We start from the raw sequence: 22,328 nt of genomic DNA on the forward strand, positions 1-22,328 counted from the left end.
TATATTTATGCCAAAGTATTTTAGAGGAATCTTTAACATGTAAATTATGTTCCCTAGTAGGAAAGAAAACAGTTAAATGGGAGTGTGATGCTGAAATTTGCTGTGTGTTTGTTACGTGTTTCCTTCTGGGCCAGGTGCCTTAAGGTTTTGTGCTAACTTGACTCTTTCCTTCAATTCTGCACTGTATTCTCTGCGAATCTGGAGTTAAAGAATATAACAGTGCTGTATTAAAGCTTCCTTACCGGTCAACTGGAACAGCTGTGAGTGTCATTCTGAACTGGGCAAAGAAGCTTCCTAATTGGTGGCATTGAGTCATTTAAAAAAGAGGGGGAGAGAACACATCCCTCCACCCACTTTTCCTGACTCTAAAGCCATCCTGGAGCGAAGCCGCAGTCTTTTCCACTGTATTTAAGCAGTGCTGGAATTCAAACGCTCATTACTCATTCAGTGCAACAGGCAAGGATGAAAGATCAGTGGGGACCTCTGATGAGTGATGTCATAGGAGATAAGTGACTGCATCAGGAGAGCTTTGGAAGAGTCAGTCTATGTTCAACAAGAGCAAATAGGAACCGTCAAAAAATAAAAACAAAACAAAACAGCAACTCTTCCTCTGATAAATACAACAAAAAATAACTGACTTTTGGAGTCTTCCAGTCTGGACTGAAATCACAGGTGACATTTCTACTGAAGCGCACAGCTGGTTTGATCCAGGCCTTTATATTACACCTGTTCAGGCAGCTGTTAAATGTAAACAGCTGACCTATCTCTGTGTTGCTCTTATTTAGTTATAAGGAATCTATAGGTAAGACGTATCTTTCCTTTAACAAGCTCAAAACAAAAGACTAATTCAGAATTCTAAAGAAAATAATCAAAATAGATGTAATGTATCCATCAACCCCAGCCGTTTAGAGGCGGGAGCTGTAAAATCATAGAAATATATGACTGCTTTTTACTGCATAAAGGGAAGAGATTTTTGTCAAGTAGAGTTGTGGAAGGCGATTTATGTTAGCATTGACTGGCAGCACAATTGTGGGTACCTGTTCTTTGGGGATAGGGGTGGTGAATATTTTGTAAGTTTTGGTAAATTTGGGATTTTAAAGAGTTTTATTAGTCATAATAAGTTATCAGCTGCTATGTAACAGGCTGTTTACATGAATCAGAAAGCTCCTTTAAAAAAGAAACTTCTATTTTTGTATTGTGGCAGGTTGACATTTCAATAGAATGGGAGTGGCTGAAAGTCAATACCTGGGAATGCTAATTTCTTCTGGGAGCTCCTTGTTTTTTTGTCTCCTGGCGTCTGTCTCTGTAGCCAAGATTTAATTCTATACCTGCTGTTGGATATACAGGTTTTTCATGCAAGATATCGTATAGAAATCGAAGAGACAAGGAATTACAGTGTAGTAAATTAGCGCCTATGTTGAAAAATACAACTTGTGTTTTTATAAAAATGTTAAAACATCATTCTAAGCTAGGGTAGGGAAAAGGAAACTGGGAGGTGATTATGTTACAGATTTCAAAAATGTAAAAGGGAAATAACATACAAGGATCCAACATATGTTTATCTCTTCTACCATAAGAAAAACATGGTCACAATCTGAAGCGGCACAAAGGACAAATTAGGGTAGAATGGCTTCTCCCAGGGATTATTGGAACAATCTACAGAATAATGCTATGTGGGCACAGACAAGACATGGTTTTAAAGCAAAGACCAGAAGATGTATTTTTTTTTATTATTATTATTATTATTGTGGGGGGGGTGTGGGTGTGTGTGTGTGTAGAGCGAGAGATGGCATTTAAACTTTGTGTGGTGACTGCCCTACCTGGATAACTTATTGTCTTGTCAAAGGAGCAAATTACTAAGTACTGTGAGGTTTTTCAAGTTTACTTTGTTCTGAGTCAGAACTTATCTTGGCAAGTAGGGACGTGTATATATTTATTTTGCGGTTAGGGACGTAACTGCTGCTCAGCAGAAAGAACCAAAATCCTTTTCTGACAGACTTTGGGCTGGAGCCCTTCTGAGAGTAGAGGCTCGGGTCAGGGGGATGCTTCCCAGAAACACACGTCAATGGGGATTTTTTTTTTCATTGTCATCGCTAAATTGTCACAGTTTGTGAGGTGCAATCAAAGGATTTTTCTCAGTGAGAGAGGCAGGGAAAGATGCAAGACCATCTAGCTGTGTAAGTTTATATTCACAGCTTCTGATGACATCACTCTCTTTCATCTCATCCCCATGTCATGTGATCAGTTTAATAAGATTTAGAGTCTCCAAAAGCAAAATCAAGTCTGCATCCAAACAGCTATTCAGGGCCTGGTCCTAAAGTGCAGTGAAGTCAAGGGGAGACTCCCATGCCTCTTGTAGAAAGTCTTACGGACCTCATGCAGTACCTAGGGGTTGGGCCTTTTATTCAGCACTGAATTACCCCTGTGAAATGGGATTTTCCATGCAAACTATTTGAATAGTGCATATTTGGCCTGACTCGCATTTGGGCAAGCAAGCAGTTGGGGTATGAAGCCGAAGTTCGGACACCCAACAGATAAGACGACTCACACTGGCCTGGTTTCTACCGTAACTAAATCACGAATAGCGTGCTTTGTTCTCTAGAGATTCCCCTTGAACAAATTGCCCTAATGGATCTCCTGGCAGGTATTGGCCTTCAGAGAGAATTTATTGGCTGGCATATGCTTAATTTCCAATAGTAGAATTTTACCATTTCTACTTTCCAGCGCCTAACCACGGGGACAGAAAGGTTTGACTGTCCAGAAAGGCTTTCACTAGCATTTATTTCAGCAGCTAGGGTGGCAGGTTCCAGTGCAGACCAGTTTTATTAATATTAACAATATTATTTAAAGTGCTCCATGCCCGAATACCTCCATGATGTATTTCAACACTAGTTTATGGGTTTGGGATATTCATTCTTAGTAGAAGTGCTTGTGTTCTGGAAGTAAAGTGCACAAAACTTGGTTCTTCCAAATCACATGCTGGACCAGTCCAAGTGATTATGTGGAAGCCCACAAGGTCCAAACCCGGAAGTCAGATTTGGCTGGGTTAATCCATATATGTAAACAATGCTCAGCAATGATTTGCGAAGATAAAGTCCTTAAATTATACATCGAGCCAATCACAGTTGTATAGGTTAACAACAAAAATAAGGCCTGATCTTGCTCCCATTGAAGTCAATGGATGTTTAACTGTTGGCTTTAATGGGACTGGGATTAAACATGTCCCTTGCCCTTTCTTCAGGATCTCAAAACACTTTACAAACATGAATGAATTGATCCTCACAACCCCCCTGGGAAGGAGACAACTATCATTATGATCCCCATTTCTCAGATGGGGAAGCTGAGGCACAGTCAGTTTAAGTGACTTGTCCTAGGCCACAGAGGAAATCTGTGGCAGAGCCAGGAAGAGAACCCTGATGCCCAGTACTGTGTTTTAGCAACAAGATTGTTCCTTCCACCCCTATACTTAAGGGGCACATTCTTGCATTCATGATAGAAGCCTGTCTGTTCCCCCTAAACATAGTTCCTTGTTTATATGTGTAGCCTGGGGCCCCAGGGTGGCTCCCTTCCCCTCTATACCCTGGGGGAGTTAGGGTGCACATGCTGGGCATTAACAGGCTGGCATTTCTTGGGGGCCCATTCCTGCGGCATTATTATCCTTTCCGTCAGCAAATTTCAAGAGTTTGTGAGGGAGGGTCACCCTTTCTGGCTGAACTCTCCTTCTTATCATAAGTACATGATCACTGGCTGTTTTGCCAACAAACTGGTGTCCCCTGGGTGATTCTCACATGTGCTCAGAACTACTGCTGAATCGTCTCTGGGTTTTTAGGCGGTTCTGCTGTTAACAACCCATAAACTCATCAGGTCTTTCTATCAGATACCACAACGTTGTGTTAATTGCTAATTTCTTCGAATTAGCACAGCAAGCGGTGTGTAGCAAAGTATCCTTAATGCCCTTAAGACAGACTAGCTTGCACTATCAGTGCCAACTACTTTTTTCAGTGGTTTTAATTTAAGATGGAACTGTGGTTTCCCACAGCCTCCTTTTGTACAAATGATCCACTACAAATTGTTAGTTAAAAATCCTTTTGATTCCTATAGTGCTCAGTTACAGATGGCTAGGAGAAGAATGATGTGCCTAGTGGTTACAGCAGGGAGACAGGTGTGTTGCGTTTTGTCCCTGGCTCAAGCACTGACTCACTGTGACACTTCGGTCAAATCACTTCACCTCTCTGCACTGCTGTAGAATGGGAATATTTATATAACTCGCAAGGGGGGGCGGGTAGTGAAGCTTCATTCACTGTCTCTGAAGTATTTTGTAATCCATGGGTCTTTAGAAGTGGAAATTGGTTTTAGATTTAAGTCCTGGTCTGTGTAGGTGTCACAAGACAAAAATGGTTATTTGAAGTGGGAAAAGTGCAGAGAGAGAAAACGCTGGTGTAAATGGCGATCGTTTAAGTTTTACATGTTAATTTGCTGGGAAGAGAGGACAGTGGGGACACAAAGTTTCTCTTGTGTTCCATCAACACCGTTACCAGGGAAAAAAAATTGTCCAGACAGTTGCCAAATTTGGATGGAAACTTGTCTTACTGCCCTCTGGGACCTAATTCACCACTTCAGGTTAAGGAGAAGAGGCATGTGTTGAGAAGCTGGCATTGCATTAAACACTTGAAAGTTGAGAAAACGTTCTTGCCTCCCACCTGTCTCCATGTTAGGGTAAAGAATCATAGAATTGTAGAAGATTAGGGTTGGAAGAGACTCAGGAGGTCATCTAGTCCAACCTCTTTCTCAAAGCAGGACCAACCCTAACTAAATCAGAGAAAAACAAATACCGGTATATACTTTTTGATCATACAGAAGGAATAATGGAAGTAAAGTCTTCTTTGGTGTAAGCATATATGCAGATATAACCTAGATTTCAAGCTTCGCATAGAGCCATCTGTAGAAGTCTAGTCCTGTGGTTTCTGTGTGCTCACTGCTGTTTCATAGTTTCCTTCATTCACAGACACTGTAGTTGTAAAATTACTAACAAACAAGCAGCAAAGTCAGGAATGAAACCAGCTGTTGGAAGGAAAATAACGCCTGTCAAGTTTTTTAGAACTTTTTGAATAAACAGAAAAACAGCAGCCCTGGGGGAAGTTTGTTTAAATCTTCTTTGCAAACCTTCTGTCCTTGCAGAAAAGCTGGAGATGAAAACTGAAGATGAGGTGGATTTTTTGAAAGACCTCGGAGAGCATGCAGTTTCTGAAGAAACAGTAAGTGTCATTTTTGCATCTTTATCTTGTACTTTGTAATGCTTTAAAAAGGAATGTCTGTGCAGCTGTTGATGATCAGCTGAGTTGCTGATTTCCTTTCCTCAGCTGCTGTGAAGCTAAACATAAGTTATACATTGTGGCTTTTCTTTTTAACCTTCTAAAAATAGCACTGATTTTTAGGCCTCCTTATTTTTGAAATGGTATTTAGTTTAAAATAAAAAGACGATAAAAGACAAATTAAAAAATCAAACCCACAAAAAGTTTTGACGGTCTCATAATGTATGATAGATAACTCAGGTCTGTTGGTGCCCCACAATATGAGGTTGTCCAAAGTTGGGGAGGTGAAAGATTCCCTCCTCCCCCTACAGTATTACTGTAGCTCATGGTGTAGATAACATAAAATGATGGTTCATAAGTGTGTACAGAGAGAGAGCATGGTCTAGTGCGGGGGTCGGCAACGTTCGGCATGTGGCTCGCCAGGGTAAGGCCGGGCCAGCTTTATTTACCTGCTGATGTGGTAGGTTCGGCTGATCGCTGCCCCCACTGGCCGCGGTTCGCCGTCCCAACTGGCCCAGCCCGCCAGGGTGCTTACCCTGGCGAGCCGCATGCCGAATGTTGCCGACCCCTGGTCTAGTGGATAGAGCACTGCACTGGATGTCAGGAGATCTAGTGTTGTATGTGACTCTGCTCTGTCCTGTTTCCTTGTGTAAGTCACTTCATCTCTGTGCTTCTGTGTCTCCTCCCACCAGTCATCTGTTTAATTGTTAATTCGTCAGGGCAGGGGACTATTAACTATGGTCTGCTCTATGCTAGAAACTTAGGTTGACCTAGCTACATCCCTCAAGGGTATGAATTTTTCACATTCCTAAAAGACATAGTTAAGCTGACCTAAGCCCCAGTGTGGACAGTGCAAGGTCGAACGAAGAATTCTTCTGTCGATGTAGCTACCACCTCTTGGAGAGGTGGATTTACTAAAGAACCCCTTCCGTCTCTGTAGTAAGTGTCTATGCTATAGTGGCGCAACTACAGCTGTGATGCTGTAGTGTTTCTAGTGTGGATGTAGCCTGTGTGTTTGCACAGTGCCTAGCACAGTGGCACCCCAATTTTGATTGGAGTCTATATGCACTACAGTATTGCAAATAAATAATAATCATAAGCCCAAATACAGGGCAAACCAAATCTGATGGGGAAGGGGGAACCATAAAATGGGAGACACTAGGAAAAAGATCAGGCAGGAAGTTTGAAATGAAGTGGGGTTATTTTGTGTTAAACATTTTCTGTCACCGTCAGCTATCACCGTTTTTGAGGATTCATTACAATAATAAAAGCTAGGGTATTACATTTGTTTGAGATGGAGTTAAGTTGTAGTTTAAATCAGCCTTCATGCATTTTGCTCTGTTATAAGCTGTCTTTCTTGATGTTATCTGTCCCAATTGTCTTTGAGGCATTTTCAGTAGTGTGCATATGCGCTGTTTTAGAGCAGCTGTGTTTTTGTGTTGGTTTATAATTAAGAAGCTAATGTTATAATAGTAAACAGTATAGAGATGAAGTAGCATTACAGGGTGGAGCCCAGAGAATTCGTCTCTGCACATTAATGAAAGCTCTTTGGGTGGTAAAATAATCTTGCCAAAGCAGACAATAAAATCAGGCTTATTTTTGTATGTTTTTAACAAGTTAAGGCTGAGTTTGTAATTGTTAACTTAGCGAGTTAACCAGGGAATAGTGTTAATAACCTTCCAATCTAAAATGTGTGTGCTTCGATAAATGTCTTTCATTATCATAATGCTGTAGTGTAAAGATGCTGACTGTTCTTAACCCGCCCCTTATACATAATTTTCATGACTAATCCCTGGGTGTCTGCTTGTATAGCAGGATCTATTTAGACAAATGCAAAAAAGAACACACCCCATATTTCATTTATTTCAAGCAACGTGCATCTCAAAAGAGGAACAAAAATAAAGGTACTGAATTTAGGTTTGTTTTATGTGTTTCATAATGTAAGTGGTATGATACTTCAATATAAATCTGGCTGCAGCTTTGTCCTGTCCCTTTGCTTCCCTGCAGAGAGAAGGAGCATGCTCAGATTAGCCAACCTCCCCGGCCCCTTTTTAAATCTGGCTTTTCTGGTGTGGGATTGGGAGTTCCAAGAGAATGGAAAGTTTGCTGCAGAAGGAGTGACACAGTTTCCTGTTGCTAAGTTCAACAAAAACAACATAACAACTGTACTATATTAAGACCATTTAAAAAAAAAAACAGCTGAACATTTATAAATAGAGCTTAATTCACACATGTAGGTTTAGCTAGTGGCTAGGTTTAGGCTGGGGATGGAAAGGGGAGGAGAATCACAAAATATAGATGTGCTGCTCTCTCTGTTCTCTGCTACTGCTTTATGTAGTGTTAATTTCACATAGCCCGGAATTTTTCAGGTGTCCGCTGCCTTCTCATTAGTGGGCCATTTGGTGGTTAGTAAAAGTGGTTTCTTAGCTTGCTCCAAATAGGGACTATTTTATTGTTTGCACCTATTCATGGGTTTTGTTTATCAAAGATTCTTTATTGATGTTGTTGGGAAGCAAAGCGAAAGTAACCACATTTTTCACATCTGAAATTTGCGTGGTAGTACAGTATTTGCCTATTTATAATTCAGAAATAAACTTATGTGCAGAGAACAGTAAGCACTGAACTTTGTCCCTAAAAGAGAGACGCTTCATTGTCCTGAGCCTGTTGCATGACATATGCGAACATGGGGGTGGGTGGAATTCTGTATACCTCTTCTTATGGTTTAGTCTCCTAGCCAGAGGAGTGATTTGATAGCTGGTGCACAGCAATTGTACTCACTTGAGCATTATCTGTACAGTTACCTATCCTGTCCCAGAACACTTTGCTTAAATATGGATCTTGTGCATGTGATGGAAAAGCTGCAGCTGAAAAGGATTTAGGAAAAGGGTGGCTTTGAGGGAAGCAAATATTAAGAATATAACAGGAAATGGGTACATGAGAAGATAGTTCTGAGTGGAAGCTTCTGAATTTAACAATCAACATTGGATTTGGCTTCTCTGTACATAGAACCACACACTGTCTTTGAGTTCATTGATATAAATAGCTATAGTTGTCATAAATACTGTTAAACACGACCTAGGAAGATCTTCTTTACTGTCACAATGATGGGGCTGGGTGTTCCAAAGTACCTGTCCATTGCTGCTCTTTGCCATCCAATAATTATTTGGAGATGAAATTGTTTGCTCTTCCATTCTCCTTCCTGTAAGGTTTCGCCAATTAAAGTGGGCTTTTAAAGTGGGCATTTTTCAAATGCCCTAAAACTGTTTCCTTAGAGATTATATTTGTTCAGTTTTAGGTCCAATTTTGTAGCAAGAATTTCCCAACTTGTTCAAAGAACTAGGGGTCACCAAATGAAATGAATAAGCAGCAGGTTTAAAACAAATCAAAGGAAGTATTTCTTCACACAACGCACAGTCAACCTGTGGAACTCCTTGTCAGAGGATGTTGTGAAGGCCAAGACCATAACAGGGTTCAAAAAAGAACTAGATACATTCATGGCGGATAGGTCCATCAATGGCTATTAGCCAGGATGGGCAGGAATGGTGTCCCTAGCCTCTGTTTGCCAGAAGCTGGGAATGAGCGACAGGGGAATGGACCACTTGATGATTACCTGTTCTGTTCATTCCTTCTGGGGCACTGACACTGGCCACTGTCAGAAGACAGGATACTGGGCTAGATGGACCTTGGGTCTGACCCAGTATGGCCGTTCTTATGTTCTTCATGCATTTATCAGTATGTACTATAAACTGTGGTTATGTCTGAGATTTAATTAGCTACTCTTTTGTGTCTCCTTTTGTATTTTGTTTTGGGAACATAAGTGGAATTGGGGACGATAGCAGGATATGATCAATTCATGTTAAACGTTCACTTCTAAAACTGAATGACTCTAGACTCTTTGTCCAGGGGTCAAGACATACTGATGGGAAATCATCCTAGCTTCGATACATGGTTATATTCAAGCTTAGCAGACTTGACTTAGTTTCAGTAAACTGACGAGATGACAGATCATTTGTGCACTGACAGCCTTAAATCTTTATTAAGTCTCTATTTTTTGAAGAGTTAAATGAGCCTGACTTTGTGTTTGTATTTAGAAATGAAACCTGGTAGCTGTGGGCAGTCAAATAACACTTAGTTTTCTGACGTACATTTCCCCTTGTGTTGGCCCCAGAAATAAATTGCAGCTGTTTTATTCGTTGAATTGCTTTGTGTAGCGGTGACACAATGGAAGAAACTGCCTTTCTTGGTTCTTGCTATTTTTTTGAGTTTCCAAGGCTGAGGGTAACAGTTGGTAACTGGCCGATGAGAACACAGAGATGATTCACTCGGAGTTCTCCTTTTTGCTTATTATTATGTTTATTTACCATATATTGTTGAGTGTTATGCACCCTCCCTTTAAAGGATGGAAGGTTTTAAAGGACTGTATGTATTTTCAGCAAAAGGTACGTTGCTGGTAAAAGTAGAATTTGTAATGATCTTTGCATGGAGGGAAGCTAAACTAAGTAAGCCATTTGCACTTTTCCACATGTCCACTGGCCCAGCTTCTGCAATAAGGAAACAAAAATGACAGGTGCTAGCCACATCATTTACTTCATTGGTAGGTGCTCAGGTACCATGGTGATGGATGCAGTAGATGCTTGACTACAATATACTAGATAATGCTGCTTATATACCAGGGGTCGGTATATAAATAAAACTGGCCCAGACTGCTAGGGTGCTTACCCTGGCGACCCGCGTGCCGAACATTGGCGACCCTGTTATATACCCTTCCATAAGCCTTTTTGTTCTGTGTTTGCACAGTGCCTGGCATAACAGAGTTCTGGTCCATGACATGTCTCCTGGGCACTGCTGCAGTACAAATTATTAATAATAATAAATTGTTGTTTAACTTTCCTTCCAGCTTAATCTCCCACATTTGAGGTTAGCACTTAAATTCAACTACAGTACTTAGAAGAAATGGTATTGAATTACTAAAGCTAATAATAATAGGGTTACTTATGTGAGACACATGCACCCAAAAAACACAAAAGGAAAATTCTTTTACGATCCAAAACAATTAGTAACATAAGTGTATCAGTTTTAAATTTTAAAACTGCATTTTAAAGCATTATATTTGAAACCACCTTCTCTTTTATTTATCCACAAGCCCTGAGCTCAAAGCTATATACTTACCTCATCTTAATAAATAAATAAATAAACAAACAAACCTTTAAAAAAAAGCTGTTGAATTTTTCTGTAGCATTATTTTTATTATTTCATGTAGCTTTTAGGACAGGGGCACCTTTTAGACCCTCAGGACACTGGTAGCTCTGCCACTGGGATGCCTGAACCACTGCCCCACAGGGAAATGAGAAAATAAAATTAAGATTTTCCAAAAGTGACTAATGATTTTGGGCACCTTAATTTTGGGAAGGTTCCAACTTGACACATTTTAAAGGGACCTGATTTTCAGAGGGTGGACTCTTAGCACTTTCTAAAAGTCAAGCCCCTTTTGAGGCATCTCACATTAGCTATCCAATAATTGATGTGCTCAAAATCATTAGTCGCTTTTGGAGATTTTGGTCATCAGTTTATTATCCTTGCAATATTATGCGTCATTCTTTATTGTTAATACCCCTTTGTGGCTCCTCACAATGAGGGATCCATTCAGGGGCAGCTGCACCAGTGACTCATATTGTGTAGTGAATATCCCAACAGGTGACTCTGAAGCAACAGTAGCAGCTGTAGTAGTATTTTATTGGACAGCCTGACAACCACAGCCAGTGCCTTTTCAAAACTGGGCACCGTGCTAATAGAACAGCGGAAGAGTGTTATAGTCCCCACTTAAAATATTGACCAAGACATTTGGAATGATGTAAATGAGCAAAACCCAGAATATATCATGGGCAGTGAAGACAAAGATTATGTTGAAGTTGTAGCTAATTACAGGCATTCCTGGTAGCGATGTCTACAGTTAAGGTTGCCCACTACTTCCCATCATAAGACCTCATAGAATATCAGGGTGGGAAGGGACCTCAGGAGGTCATCTAGTCCAACCTCCTGCTCAAAGCAGGACCAATCCCCAACTAAATCATAAGCATGAGTGGGCACGCTCCTATTGATTTTTGCTGATGCACATCTCAGGGACAGGGCATGACCAGTATTTGAACCCAGAACCACTGACATCCAAAGCTGAGGCACTAACCCTAAGCCACGGAGCCTTGTTCAGAATTGTTTATAAGTTTGACAGAGAGTATCCATTCAGGCCGGAATTTTCCATGCCCGGTGTCGGCCTCAATCTGAATTTTTTGGGGGAGGTTTTAGTTAAAATGATTCATCTGTTTCTGAAATTAAGGAAAAGTACTTTTTGACCAAGTTTTAAAAAAAATGCTTACAACCATGTAATTGAGGAACTCTAGTGCCCCCATGCTTTGGAGCAGGGAATTGAAATTTGGCAGGGGGGTCGCCCTGGTGTCAGGGTTGTGCCTTTTGATGTTTCTGTGAAAATCTGTCCAAATTTGGCCAAGATATGACTCCAAAAAATGTCAGTTTGAACATGTTCAGTAGAAAGTTAGTTTTGCAGCTAAATTCTCCAAAGATTCTGACTGTACTGAGCATGCTTCAACCGGGATGGCAAGGGCTGAGTAAACTTTCCCTATACCTGCACCTTCTGGCAGCCAGGGACTAGTGTGGCACCCAGCACTGGAACTGAGCATTAGAACACTGTCTTTTGCTTTCAGAATATAGAGGGGTGAGGAATTGGGAGATAGAAGGGTCCTTACCTCCTTGAAGGAGTCATGGAGGATGGGAGACAAGATTGGAGGATGAGGGGCGCAAAGAGAGTCAGGAGCCGGTGGAGGGAGGACACAAAAGGGGGAGGGGAGCATGTGATAGAATTTCTGTTTTATATTTTTGGAAATTACTTTTAATAAACAAACAAAAAGAGACATTAAAAGAATGTGAAGGTTGCAAAGTCAAGGACATAAAAGTTAGGAAATGCCAAAATTAAGGGTCGTCACTACAATCCTAATTCAGTCTTCTTGTTAATCTTTAATTGCATGACTGCATAGTATATTTTCTGTTCGACCCCACCTCATTCAGTGATTGTGTAGTGTGGAAAATGTCAATTGAACGTCCGAAGTTTGGCAGTTATAAGCAACTGAGAACCTTAACTGTAGGTGGCCCTATGTTCTCTGGCTATTAAATTCTTTGTGCCATTTGCCTTTTTAAAATGTTTTACTGCATTTGTAACGATTATAAATGTGGAAGGAAGCCATGTAGGAGAGATGATCCCGCTGAAATAACTTGCAGTTCTTGAAGACGATGTTGCTTTTCTGTGAGTGATGCAATGAGGATCAATCTCCTCCACCCTTCCAGAGCTGACAAGGAGAGGAACGGGGTGGAAGAAAAGAGCCAAAAATGGGATGTTTTATCAGTGTTTCCATTACCATGTATTCTACTTACTCTAGTAAGGGTGACACACTGGGCCAGAACTTGAGTCCAGTCATCGGCACAGACCTTTCTCACACCCACTAGTATCCTGTCTCTAGCTGGGTCATTCACAGAGCACAGGCTCCTGTGGTCTGAGGGGAAATTATGTCAGATGGCCAAACTTTTTTTTTTTTCCTTCTCATTTTTAATCTCAGTGTCTTACTGAATAACATTCCCTTTTATGTTTGTTAGCTTTAAATGGTAAATATGTTCTGATTTCAGTTTTCCCCTCTCCGCTGAACTACACAAAGGCGATTTTCACTGTTAACGTTGCCTGAGGATATGTAGTTCCCTCCCTCCCGCTCTTCCCCCCGCCCCCCCGCCAGTGAAAAGCCTGGTCACCTCCAAATAGACTTCAAGGTCAGAAGAGACCATTGTGATCATCTAGTCTGACCTCCTGCACATAGCAGGCCACAGAACCTCACCCACTCCTGAAATAGACCCCTAAGCTCTGGCTGAGTTACTGAAGTCCTCGAATCATGGCTTAAAGATTTCAAGTCACAGAGAATCCACCATTTACTAGTTTAAACCTGCAAGTGACCAGTGATCTGTGCTGCAGAGGAAGGCAAAAAAACCCCAGCGTCTCTGCCAAACGGACCCAGTGGAAAATTCCTTCGTGACCCCAAATCTGGCGATCAGTTAGACTCTGAGCATGTGGGCAGGACCCCCAAGGCAGATACCTGGGAAAGAATTCTCGGTAGTAACTCAGAGCCCTCCCCATGTCCCCTCTCCATCAGTTGGGGAGGTTTGCTACTAGCGGTCACCAGTGGGCCACATCCCATTGTAGGAAATCTCACCATACTATTCTCTCAGCTCAGATGTTTGCCTTTGGATTACCAAAGCAGCATATTCCACAGTGTGTGCTTTCTAGAGTTAGAATAACTATAAAATGTAAGGAAACTAAAATAGTGACTAGCCTGAGACTATCCTGAACAAGTATTACCAGAACTCTTTCTCTTTTATAACTCGGCGGCAGGAAGGCTTTCACAGTACTCATTTTTTTTTTCTTCCCATGTTTTGTCTATGATGTCATAGTTGAGATTTCATTCATGCCTTCATCCCAGTAATCCTTAGTTGAATATAATAATGTCCAAGTTCAGATCACAGGATTCCTGGAAATCAGTAAGAGGAGCAGTACCATAAAGTAAGGGGCAAAATCCCAGATCCAGTGCCAACACCATATTCACAAGCTCAATACTGGACAATTCTGCAGGACTATGAAATGGATGAATGCTCATCCCCAGAGCCCAGGTCACAGAGTAGAAGCCAGTAAGACTGTTGTCGTATCTGCTGGTGGCTTGAGATGGCAGATCCATGTAGTATCTAGTTTGACCAGATGTCCCGATTTTATAAGGACAGTCCTGATTTTTGGGTCTTTTTCTTATATAGGCTCCCATTACCCCCCACCTCCTGTCCTGATTTTTCATATTTGCTGTCTGGTCACCCTAGTAGTAATGGATGGACTTACTTGCACCTGTCTCTGCAGAGTAGCATTCTTTGGTGACATGGAAGAAGCCACCACAGAGCTGGGCTCTGCAGATTGCAAAGGCTGTTGCATGGGGTTCTGATTTTCTGGCTTCTTCATGCCCCCAGACCTCCAACTCCTTCAGATTGACCTCTAAGATTCCCTTACAAAGCTGAGTTCTTCATCATGTTGGGTAGATGCACGCCTTCCCTAGGATCCTCTTGTTGCACCGGGTGGAAAGGGGCCAGAATAGCTTTGGTTTCACTGCCAGAAGATTCTCAGCAGCCCCAGAGACAAGACCACGTTAGCTTGTGTGTGGGAGCCATGCTCCTCATTATTACCCCTTTGGTCCAGATTTCCTGCCAGTACCAGTCACAAAGGGTATGTACCTGTTAGCTTTTTCATCTTGAGTGTTGAAGCTTGGTGAGGTAGGTGGAGTTCCCATTGCATTCTGCAGAGGCCATTCCTGCTGAACAAAACCTCTAAGGCTGTGGTGTAAAAGTTGAGATGGAATATAGATGTAGTATTTGGATCTTTCTGTAATACTTTTGTTGAACATTAAGTAGAAGAGATTAGCTCTTGTTAAGATGTATAATACAGTAGCACCCTGACACTCCAATTAGTATCAGAGCTCCATTTTGCTACAAGCTTTTACAAACATATATGTTGACTGATTCTCAACCACAAAAAGAACAGGAGGACTTGTGGCACCTTAGAGACTAACAAATGTATTTAGAGCATAAGCTTTCGTGGACTACAGCCCACTTCTTCGGATGCCACAAGTACTCCTGTTCTTTTTGCGGATACAGACTAACACCTCTGCTACTCTGAAATCAACCACAAAAGGCTTCCAATCTGGGAATCTCACTCAAATAGCTCACTACTGGTAAATAATGGTTTACTCTCTCTTTATGTGGTTAAGTTATTGCTGGGTATTGATTTTTTTTAAATTGTTTCCTATATTAACATAGCTGTGTAATCAAAGGTATCCTCACAATGGCATGTAAGAGCTGGCATTAACAATGTTTCTTGAAGAAATACTGAATTGTACTTAAATGATTAGGAGAACCCAGGCATCTGGACTCTTTCACTTCTACTTTAACACTTCCAGTCTTGTCTTGTTATAGGTGAAGTACAATAAACATAATTACCACATAGTTAACTCCTACTCTAAATATAGAGAAAAGCTGATACCAACCTCAGAGACCAAATGCTGATTTTCAGTGGAAACTTCTATATTATGAGAAGTGGGTATTTTTGGAGGTCACCTTATAGAATGTTTCCTTTTACATTTGTTTCCATTCTGGTACTTTGGAATTTGTAATCGGCACTCTGTAACCTGGATAAGCAAGGACTTACTGCTACATATAGGCTAAGGCTAATTGGTTATTAGAATGGTTTAGCAAGAATTTATAGCCACAAATTCTATGCTGTGAACAAAATGTGACAAAATTGAAATGTCCTTTAGCTCTCTCTCCATCCTGGGAAGATGTTTACAGACTTGTTGACGCTCATCCAGTATGCTAGTTCTCTCTCACAAGTATTCATCACAAGTGGTTCCCAGGACCCCATCAGAAGAAGAGTGTTGTTGTTTTGTTGTGTAGGAGCACATATTTTATAGCAGCAACACATTCCATAGCCTGTGCTATGATTGGTATTGCTGCTTTTGGAAATGAAGTATTTAATTTCAGGTGATACAGAGAAAGTCACTGCTAAACTCTTGAAGTGTTACACAGACCAGTCTTAGATAGTTGCCTGTTAGTTCCTCTGATGTATGGTTGGGCACACTTTCTGTGGATAGTGTGAAGAATTTTTCTTGCTGGAAGCAAAGATTAAAAAAATATTTAGTAGACCTGTTTAACATCTTTCAAAAATATTGTGAAAAATGTTTCAGCACATTTTAACCAACCCTATATTTTATAGATTTTCACTGAAGATCCAGTATCTTAAATCTCTAACCTTGTGGTGGTATATTATTCACATATGTTGCTGGAGAGTAATTTGCATAGAGAAGTTCCTGCTGTTTCATCTGTAGACTGATATTGTGTGGGTGTACTTTATGGACTATCCCTTTGCTTCCTATCCCTTGTTTTGAAGACCCCCCATGAGTCTGGTGGAGGGCGATAGTGAGAAGAAGGGGAAGAGGGTGGGAAATGGTAGTGGTACATACAGAGTTTAAAACCCTTTTGCAGGACAGTGAATTTTCTTGTTTGTGGAACGATGCAGAAGAGCAAGAGTGTGCTACAGAGTTTAACTGACTACCAGATTTGGCATTGGGGAAGGAATTCATCCCTTCTTCTGAAAGCTTGTGACAACCGTAGGACAAATGCTAGCTAGATGTTGGTTGTTACAGCATCTCCAGTATGTTTGTTTTCCTATCTATTATTTTTGCTTGGCGCAAGGTTTACTTTGCACTAAGTGTGTGCTGAAGCTAGCAACCTAATAACGCCTGTGAAGATTTTGTTTGTGAATCCAGAGTTCATAATATGCATGAGCTTCATTTAAAAAAGTGTAATCGGGCTGGCTGTTGGAATGTTGTTGAAAATTGGAAAGAGCTCAGAAAAGAGCTACAAGAATGATTTGTGATCTGGAAAACATGCTTGATATTGAGAGACTTAAGAAGCTCACTGTATTAAATTTATCCAAAAGAGGATTAACAGGTGCCTTGATCATGATAGAAAAGTACACGTTTGGGGAAGAGATTTCTGGTAGTAGACGTCTTTTTAATCTAGCAGAAAAAAGGCATAATGAGATCCAGTGGCTGAAAGCTGAAGTTAAACATATTCAGACTAGAAAAAAGGTACACATTTTAAACAGTGAGTGTTGTTAACCGTTTGAACAACTTATCCTAGAGATATGGTAGATTCTCTGTCACTTGTAGTCTTTAAATGAAGGCTGGATGTCTTTCTAAAAGATATGCTGTAGTGCAAATAAAAGTTATGGATTTGATGTAGAAATTTCCAGGTGAGATTCTCTGGCATGTGTTATGCAGGAGGTGATGATAATTGTCACTTGTGTATTAGGAAATCAGAAACAGGGATGGAATTCTGGAGAACCCAGATATGGCTGTGAATGATTATTCAAGAGATGAGCTGGAACCAGTGTCCTGGCAGTGGATAGACAGTTAGAGGCTGGTGGTAATATCCAGGAATGACCCTTCCAGACAGAGAGGCTGAAAAGGGTTGTGCATCAGAAGAAAATATAAAAGAAATGAGAGTGAGAAAGAAAGAGGGAGTGGAAGAGCGAGAGCGAGCATTTTATTTAAAGCTAGAGTGCAGATTAGAAAGAGAAGTTCTTCTGTAAAGTATTTCCATTCATGCAGTGTGAATTGCTATGAAAATCTATTTGACATTTTACCCAGTGCCATTAAAACACTTTCTCTGGAATTATGGAATTGAAACCTGAACTTAGCCTCAGTTTCTTCACAGAATCTGTTTAGTTTTTGTTCTCTCGCTCCAGCCTCTTCCCCTCCCCCCCACACCGTCCCTTTCTTTTGTAGACTTTAATGCTTATTTTTGCAATATCTTTTTATGCAAAGGTGAAAATACTAAGTCCTATTCTTCTAAGGCAGGGGTCAGCAACGTTCGGCACGCAGCTCGCCAGGATAAGCACCCTGGCGGGCTGGGCCAGTTTTATTTACCTGCTGACGTGGCAGGTTCGGCCGATCGTGGCCCCCACTGGCCGCAGTTCGCCGTCCCGGGCCAATGGGGGCGGTGAGAAGCGGCGCGGGTGAGCGATGTGCTGGCCGTGGCTTCTTGCCGCCCCCATTGGCCCGTGACGGCAAACCGCGGCCAGTGGGGGCCACGATCGACCAAACCTGCCGCGTCAGCAGGTAAATAAAACTGGCCCGGCCTGCCAGGGTGTTTACCCTGGTGAGCCGCGTGCCGAACGTCGCCAACCCCTGTTCTAAGGCCTATGCCCTATTGCTGCCTGATGCCTTGTATCCATTTGTGTGACCTGGACTGACAATCAATTGTAAGTATGGGCCAGAAACCTCACAGAGCGTTTTTTTTTTTTTTCAAAATGTTTCTAGGATGACCGGAATTTCAAAATACCCAGTCAAGTGGCAGCCTAGATGTTCCTCTCCCTCTCTGCCCACAGAGGACTAATGCAGTGCACTGTTCTGTCCTCACTTTTGTATACCTGGATTCAAAGATAGCTTAAATCACCAGTGACTTGATTCTTGGTGGCTTCTGCCTTGTCTCTACAACCACAACATTTGGTATAGTTGGCGATGACTGTTTAAGAATGGCCCCCAGAGTGGAATTGCACAGATTGGGGTGAGGGGTTGGAGTTGCAGTACAAGATTAAAAATCTATTTATTTTAGGTCTATTTTAGGTGCTGTTGTCGGAGTGAAAGGGTTAACTGTACCTTTGACACTCACCCCCTCACTCACCACCCCCGAATCCTTGAGAGCACCCACTTAAGGTTTCAGGCTGTCAGCTGTCACCTCTCTTGGGCAGAGACATGCATCTGTCCCTCCGTCCAGACTGGGGGTTTAGGCTTGCAGCCCCTCTGCACCTCACTGTGATTTCCCCAGCAGATCCAACCAGGGTCCAGCAGGTGTGGTTAACCTTCCTCTGGTGGCTACAACAGTGTACACCAGTTACCAACCAGCCCTCACAAAGCAAATATAAGGTCCTATTTATTTGCTGGATCCAGAAATAAGGCCTTTGTCAGTTCAAACTCAAAAACTTTTTTCTGTGTTTGAGTCTCTGGGAAACAAAAACAAAACATTTGAACCAGTATATGCAAACCTCTCCAGGTGCTGGTACCTCTCTAGAGTTGTTGAGTCTCAGTGACTCATCTTAATTATCCCACACTGTTTTTACTTCCTGTAGGAGCTGTGGGAACCTTCCCCCATGGAGTAGAACATAAGCATACGCAAACCATTCATAAATGTAATAGAGTGGTCCCCAAAATATTGCATGGGGTTGCAATATCGGTCACACCTGTTACCTTGGTGTCTAAGTGCTTTGTATTTAAAGAGCTTCAGCTAAGTTATGGGAGGGCCTCGGTCTGGGATAGCAGAAGGTGCTGCAGATCAGGATTTGAAGTGCATTTACATTACTGTGATGAGAAACCTTCAGCAGTGTCTGCCCTTGTTATGCCTGACTACAGCCAGCACCAGCAGCCCAGCCCCTCACTTTCATGGGCACTGAATTCACTTCCAAATTAAGGAAGTGTCTGCTTGGCAAATTACTGGATGGCAAGCCAGGGTGTGAATCAACAGCCCTCCAATTTGCCATGGATTAATGTCCCATGTGGACACAGCTACAGTACAGTGAAAGCTTAGTGTACTGGAAAGTGTAGTACGCCAAGCTGGAGTCTGGGACTCTCACTGCATTGTAGCAGAGTTCACATGAGACATTACTACATGACAGGCTGGTGCATACCCTGGCTTGCCATGAAGTAACTCACCGTGGGGACTTCTGAGCTTTATGGAGAATTTCTGTATTCACCCTCATTTATACCAAAAGCCAAATCACATCTTCAGATGCAGATGCTTCTAAAATGCATGGGATGATACTGACTTTCTGTTGAAGGAGAACCCAGAAGTATGAGTGGGACACCAGAACAATGTTTCTTTTTACCACCACTTAGGACATTCCCTTCACCAGTTTGTTGTTGTTCCTGTGGTCTGTGTTTGGCCACCATGGAGCCTGTAACCAGATATATGACTCAGTTTTTGCAGTGGTTTAGTGAAGTACATCATAACAGCAGTGGGATAGCGAGAGATGTTGCATTGGAACTAGCCTGCTTGCGGTTCTTGTCTTCTTATTTCCCTCTCCTCTCAGCTTGCTTGGGGTTTTTTAATCTGTTTTGTATGTACGTGTATTTAATGAAAAACAAAATTGGCACTATAATGGGATTTCTAGTTCTAAATGGCCCCAGAAACATCTCCTTTGAATCACCAGTGAATTTAGCTGTTCCCTCCTCTTCCTGTTTATCATTTAAGTGCCCACAGTGTGCTCAGTGCTGTATAAAACAAAAGTGACGGCAGTTCTTGTCCCAAACAATTTACTCTATATAGAATAGATGGAGAACCAGTGTTGCTTTTTGGGGGGAGAAGAACGTTTTTGGGAGGGCTTTTTGTTTTGTTTTGCTTGCTCTGTGGGTTTTTTTTTTTTTTTTTTTTTTAATAGGAACAACTCTCTGGGCAAGTTCTTGCAGTAATTGCAAAATTAAGCCTGAAGCAAATGGTCATGGTTTAGCTAGAATCACCTTAAGAAAAGGCTTTCTCTTGGAAGTCTTCCCCATCCCTTTAATACAGGGATGCAGGAAAGTGCCTCTGTGCATTTTGTACGGGCTTGTTACTTTCTTCAAGTGTCACGTGCTTCCCTTTCCTACAGCGAGTGCCCTTCTGTGTGTCTTTCTGGTAATTGAGTTTCTTTTACCAGTGTTGTGACAATGATCTGTTTGTGTCCCCCACCCGCATTTCGCTACATACACAATATTGTGTATTCCCCTTTCCATTACTGCTTATCCTTGTTGGTGAGATAAGAGGCAAGAAAGCGAAGCCCTGCCCTTTCTAACTCATTAGCTCTAAGACCTGGTATTGAGCCTGCTCAACATCAAGCACGGTGACTTGTTTTTCTTCTGTCTGAGATTGTACTTGCCTCCGTAAATTAGAGCGAGAGCCCAAATTCAAATTCACACTCAACTTTTAGCTCAGCCTCCACACACAGCTGGACACATTAAAGAGAATACCTAAAAGCAGTTAGGAGGGATATTGCTATTGCAGATTGGCATATAATGCAATTGTAGAAAGGTGGACGATAAAACTCCTGCTTCAATTTTCAGTCTGAGATCTGGCATCCAGGAGCTTAGAAATCTCTACGATCTCTTCTAAATGCTGCAGCACAGTTCTCAGTGTTGCTTATCAAGCAGAGAAACATTGATGGATGTGGACAGCTGGGGTCTGTTGTCATCACTGACAAGTATTTCTCAAGTATCAGAGGGGTAGCTGTGTTAGTCTGGATCTGTAGAAAGCAACAAAGAGTCCTATGGCACCTTATAGACTAATAGACATAAGCTTTTGTGGGTGAATACTCACTTCGTCAGATTTGTCAGTATTTCTCAGTCATTTTCCCCCTTCCCTCCTTTTCTTTTTGACCTTGCATTTCTTTCCCTGTGATTGCAAGATGAACATCTGCATGCCCAGAAGGAGGAGGACAAAGCTGTTTGCCTCACAGTTGTGCTTGAGCATTCTCTGATATTTGGTAAAGGGGAATTTTCCACCACTTCACTCACGGAGGTGCAGCCAAAGGGACAGGTCATGGTTGCCACAGGGGAACTGGAATAACTTCTTGCCAAGCAGGAGTTTGTTTTAATGGAAAGATGCCTTTTAATGGGAAGGGTTGTTAATATTCGGTCCCCTGGGATCACGGTGGAACAAATATTGTACTTCTCTTTATTTGACAGGACTCTTAGTTGGGGATCAGACCAACTTTCCATCCTCAGTAACAGGGGATTGGCTTGAGTTGGGTTGGTGCCTCTCCCTGTGTGAGAGGTTGAGAGACCTGTTAATTGTGAGATGAGAGTGCTGTCTCTTAGGGGATGCCCAGAAAGGAGTGAGTCCCTTGTGGAGTGGGAGACCCCAGAGGTTGAGCGGAGTTGGGTTTTATGGGGCAGATTATATTTTGCGGGACTGGGGGCAGTGGGAGGCAGTAGATTTTTTTGGTAAGAGAGACCTCGTGCTTACAGCTTGCCCTAGAGTATCTATTTGGACTCTCATCTGGAACACTCCACTGCTACCTTAGGGTGGCTGAGATGGTTGAATAATGATGCAATACACTGGAAATGTGGATGCTGAGGTGGAGATATTGGTTGCAAGGTTTGGGTCCCTCAATCCCTGTAGTAGTAGACAGAGGGAGACAGAACAGGGGAAGAATAATGTAGTGCCGAAACTGGAGCCCTGAAAGGAAAACAGGTGCAGAATGCTGCAGCCTGCTTATTAAGTGGTATATCTTGGCAGTAACACACCAGCCCCTGTGCTCTGTATCTGCACTGACTACCTGTTGGTTTATTGGAGTGGTTTAAGGGGGTGTAGATGACCTGGAATCTGCTTTCCTGTCTTCCT

The 22,328-nt window shown here is 42.0% G+C and overlaps 1 protein-coding gene across 10 annotated transcripts in view; it reads left to right on the forward strand.

The window, feature by feature from the left end:
• Positions 1-22,328, forward strand: part of AKAP13 (A-kinase anchoring protein 13) — a 338,427-nt gene that overhangs the window by 184,812 nt on the left and 131,287 nt on the right. For all 10 annotated transcript variants that reach the window (XM_054041161.1, XM_054041152.1, XM_054041157.1 and 7 more), the window contains one exon: positions 5,179-5,255. In XM_054041161.1, coding sequence (XP_053897136.1) covers positions 5,179-5,255 — 77 coding nt within the window. The remainder of the gene's footprint in view (positions 1-5,178; positions 5,256-22,328) is intronic.

The sequence above is a fragment of the Malaclemys terrapin genome, chromosome 10 (assembly GCF_027887155.1).
Source record: "Malaclemys terrapin pileata isolate rMalTer1 chromosome 10, rMalTer1.hap1, whole genome shotgun sequence".
Lineage (NCBI taxonomy): Eukaryota > Metazoa > Chordata > Testudines > Emydidae > Malaclemys > Malaclemys terrapin.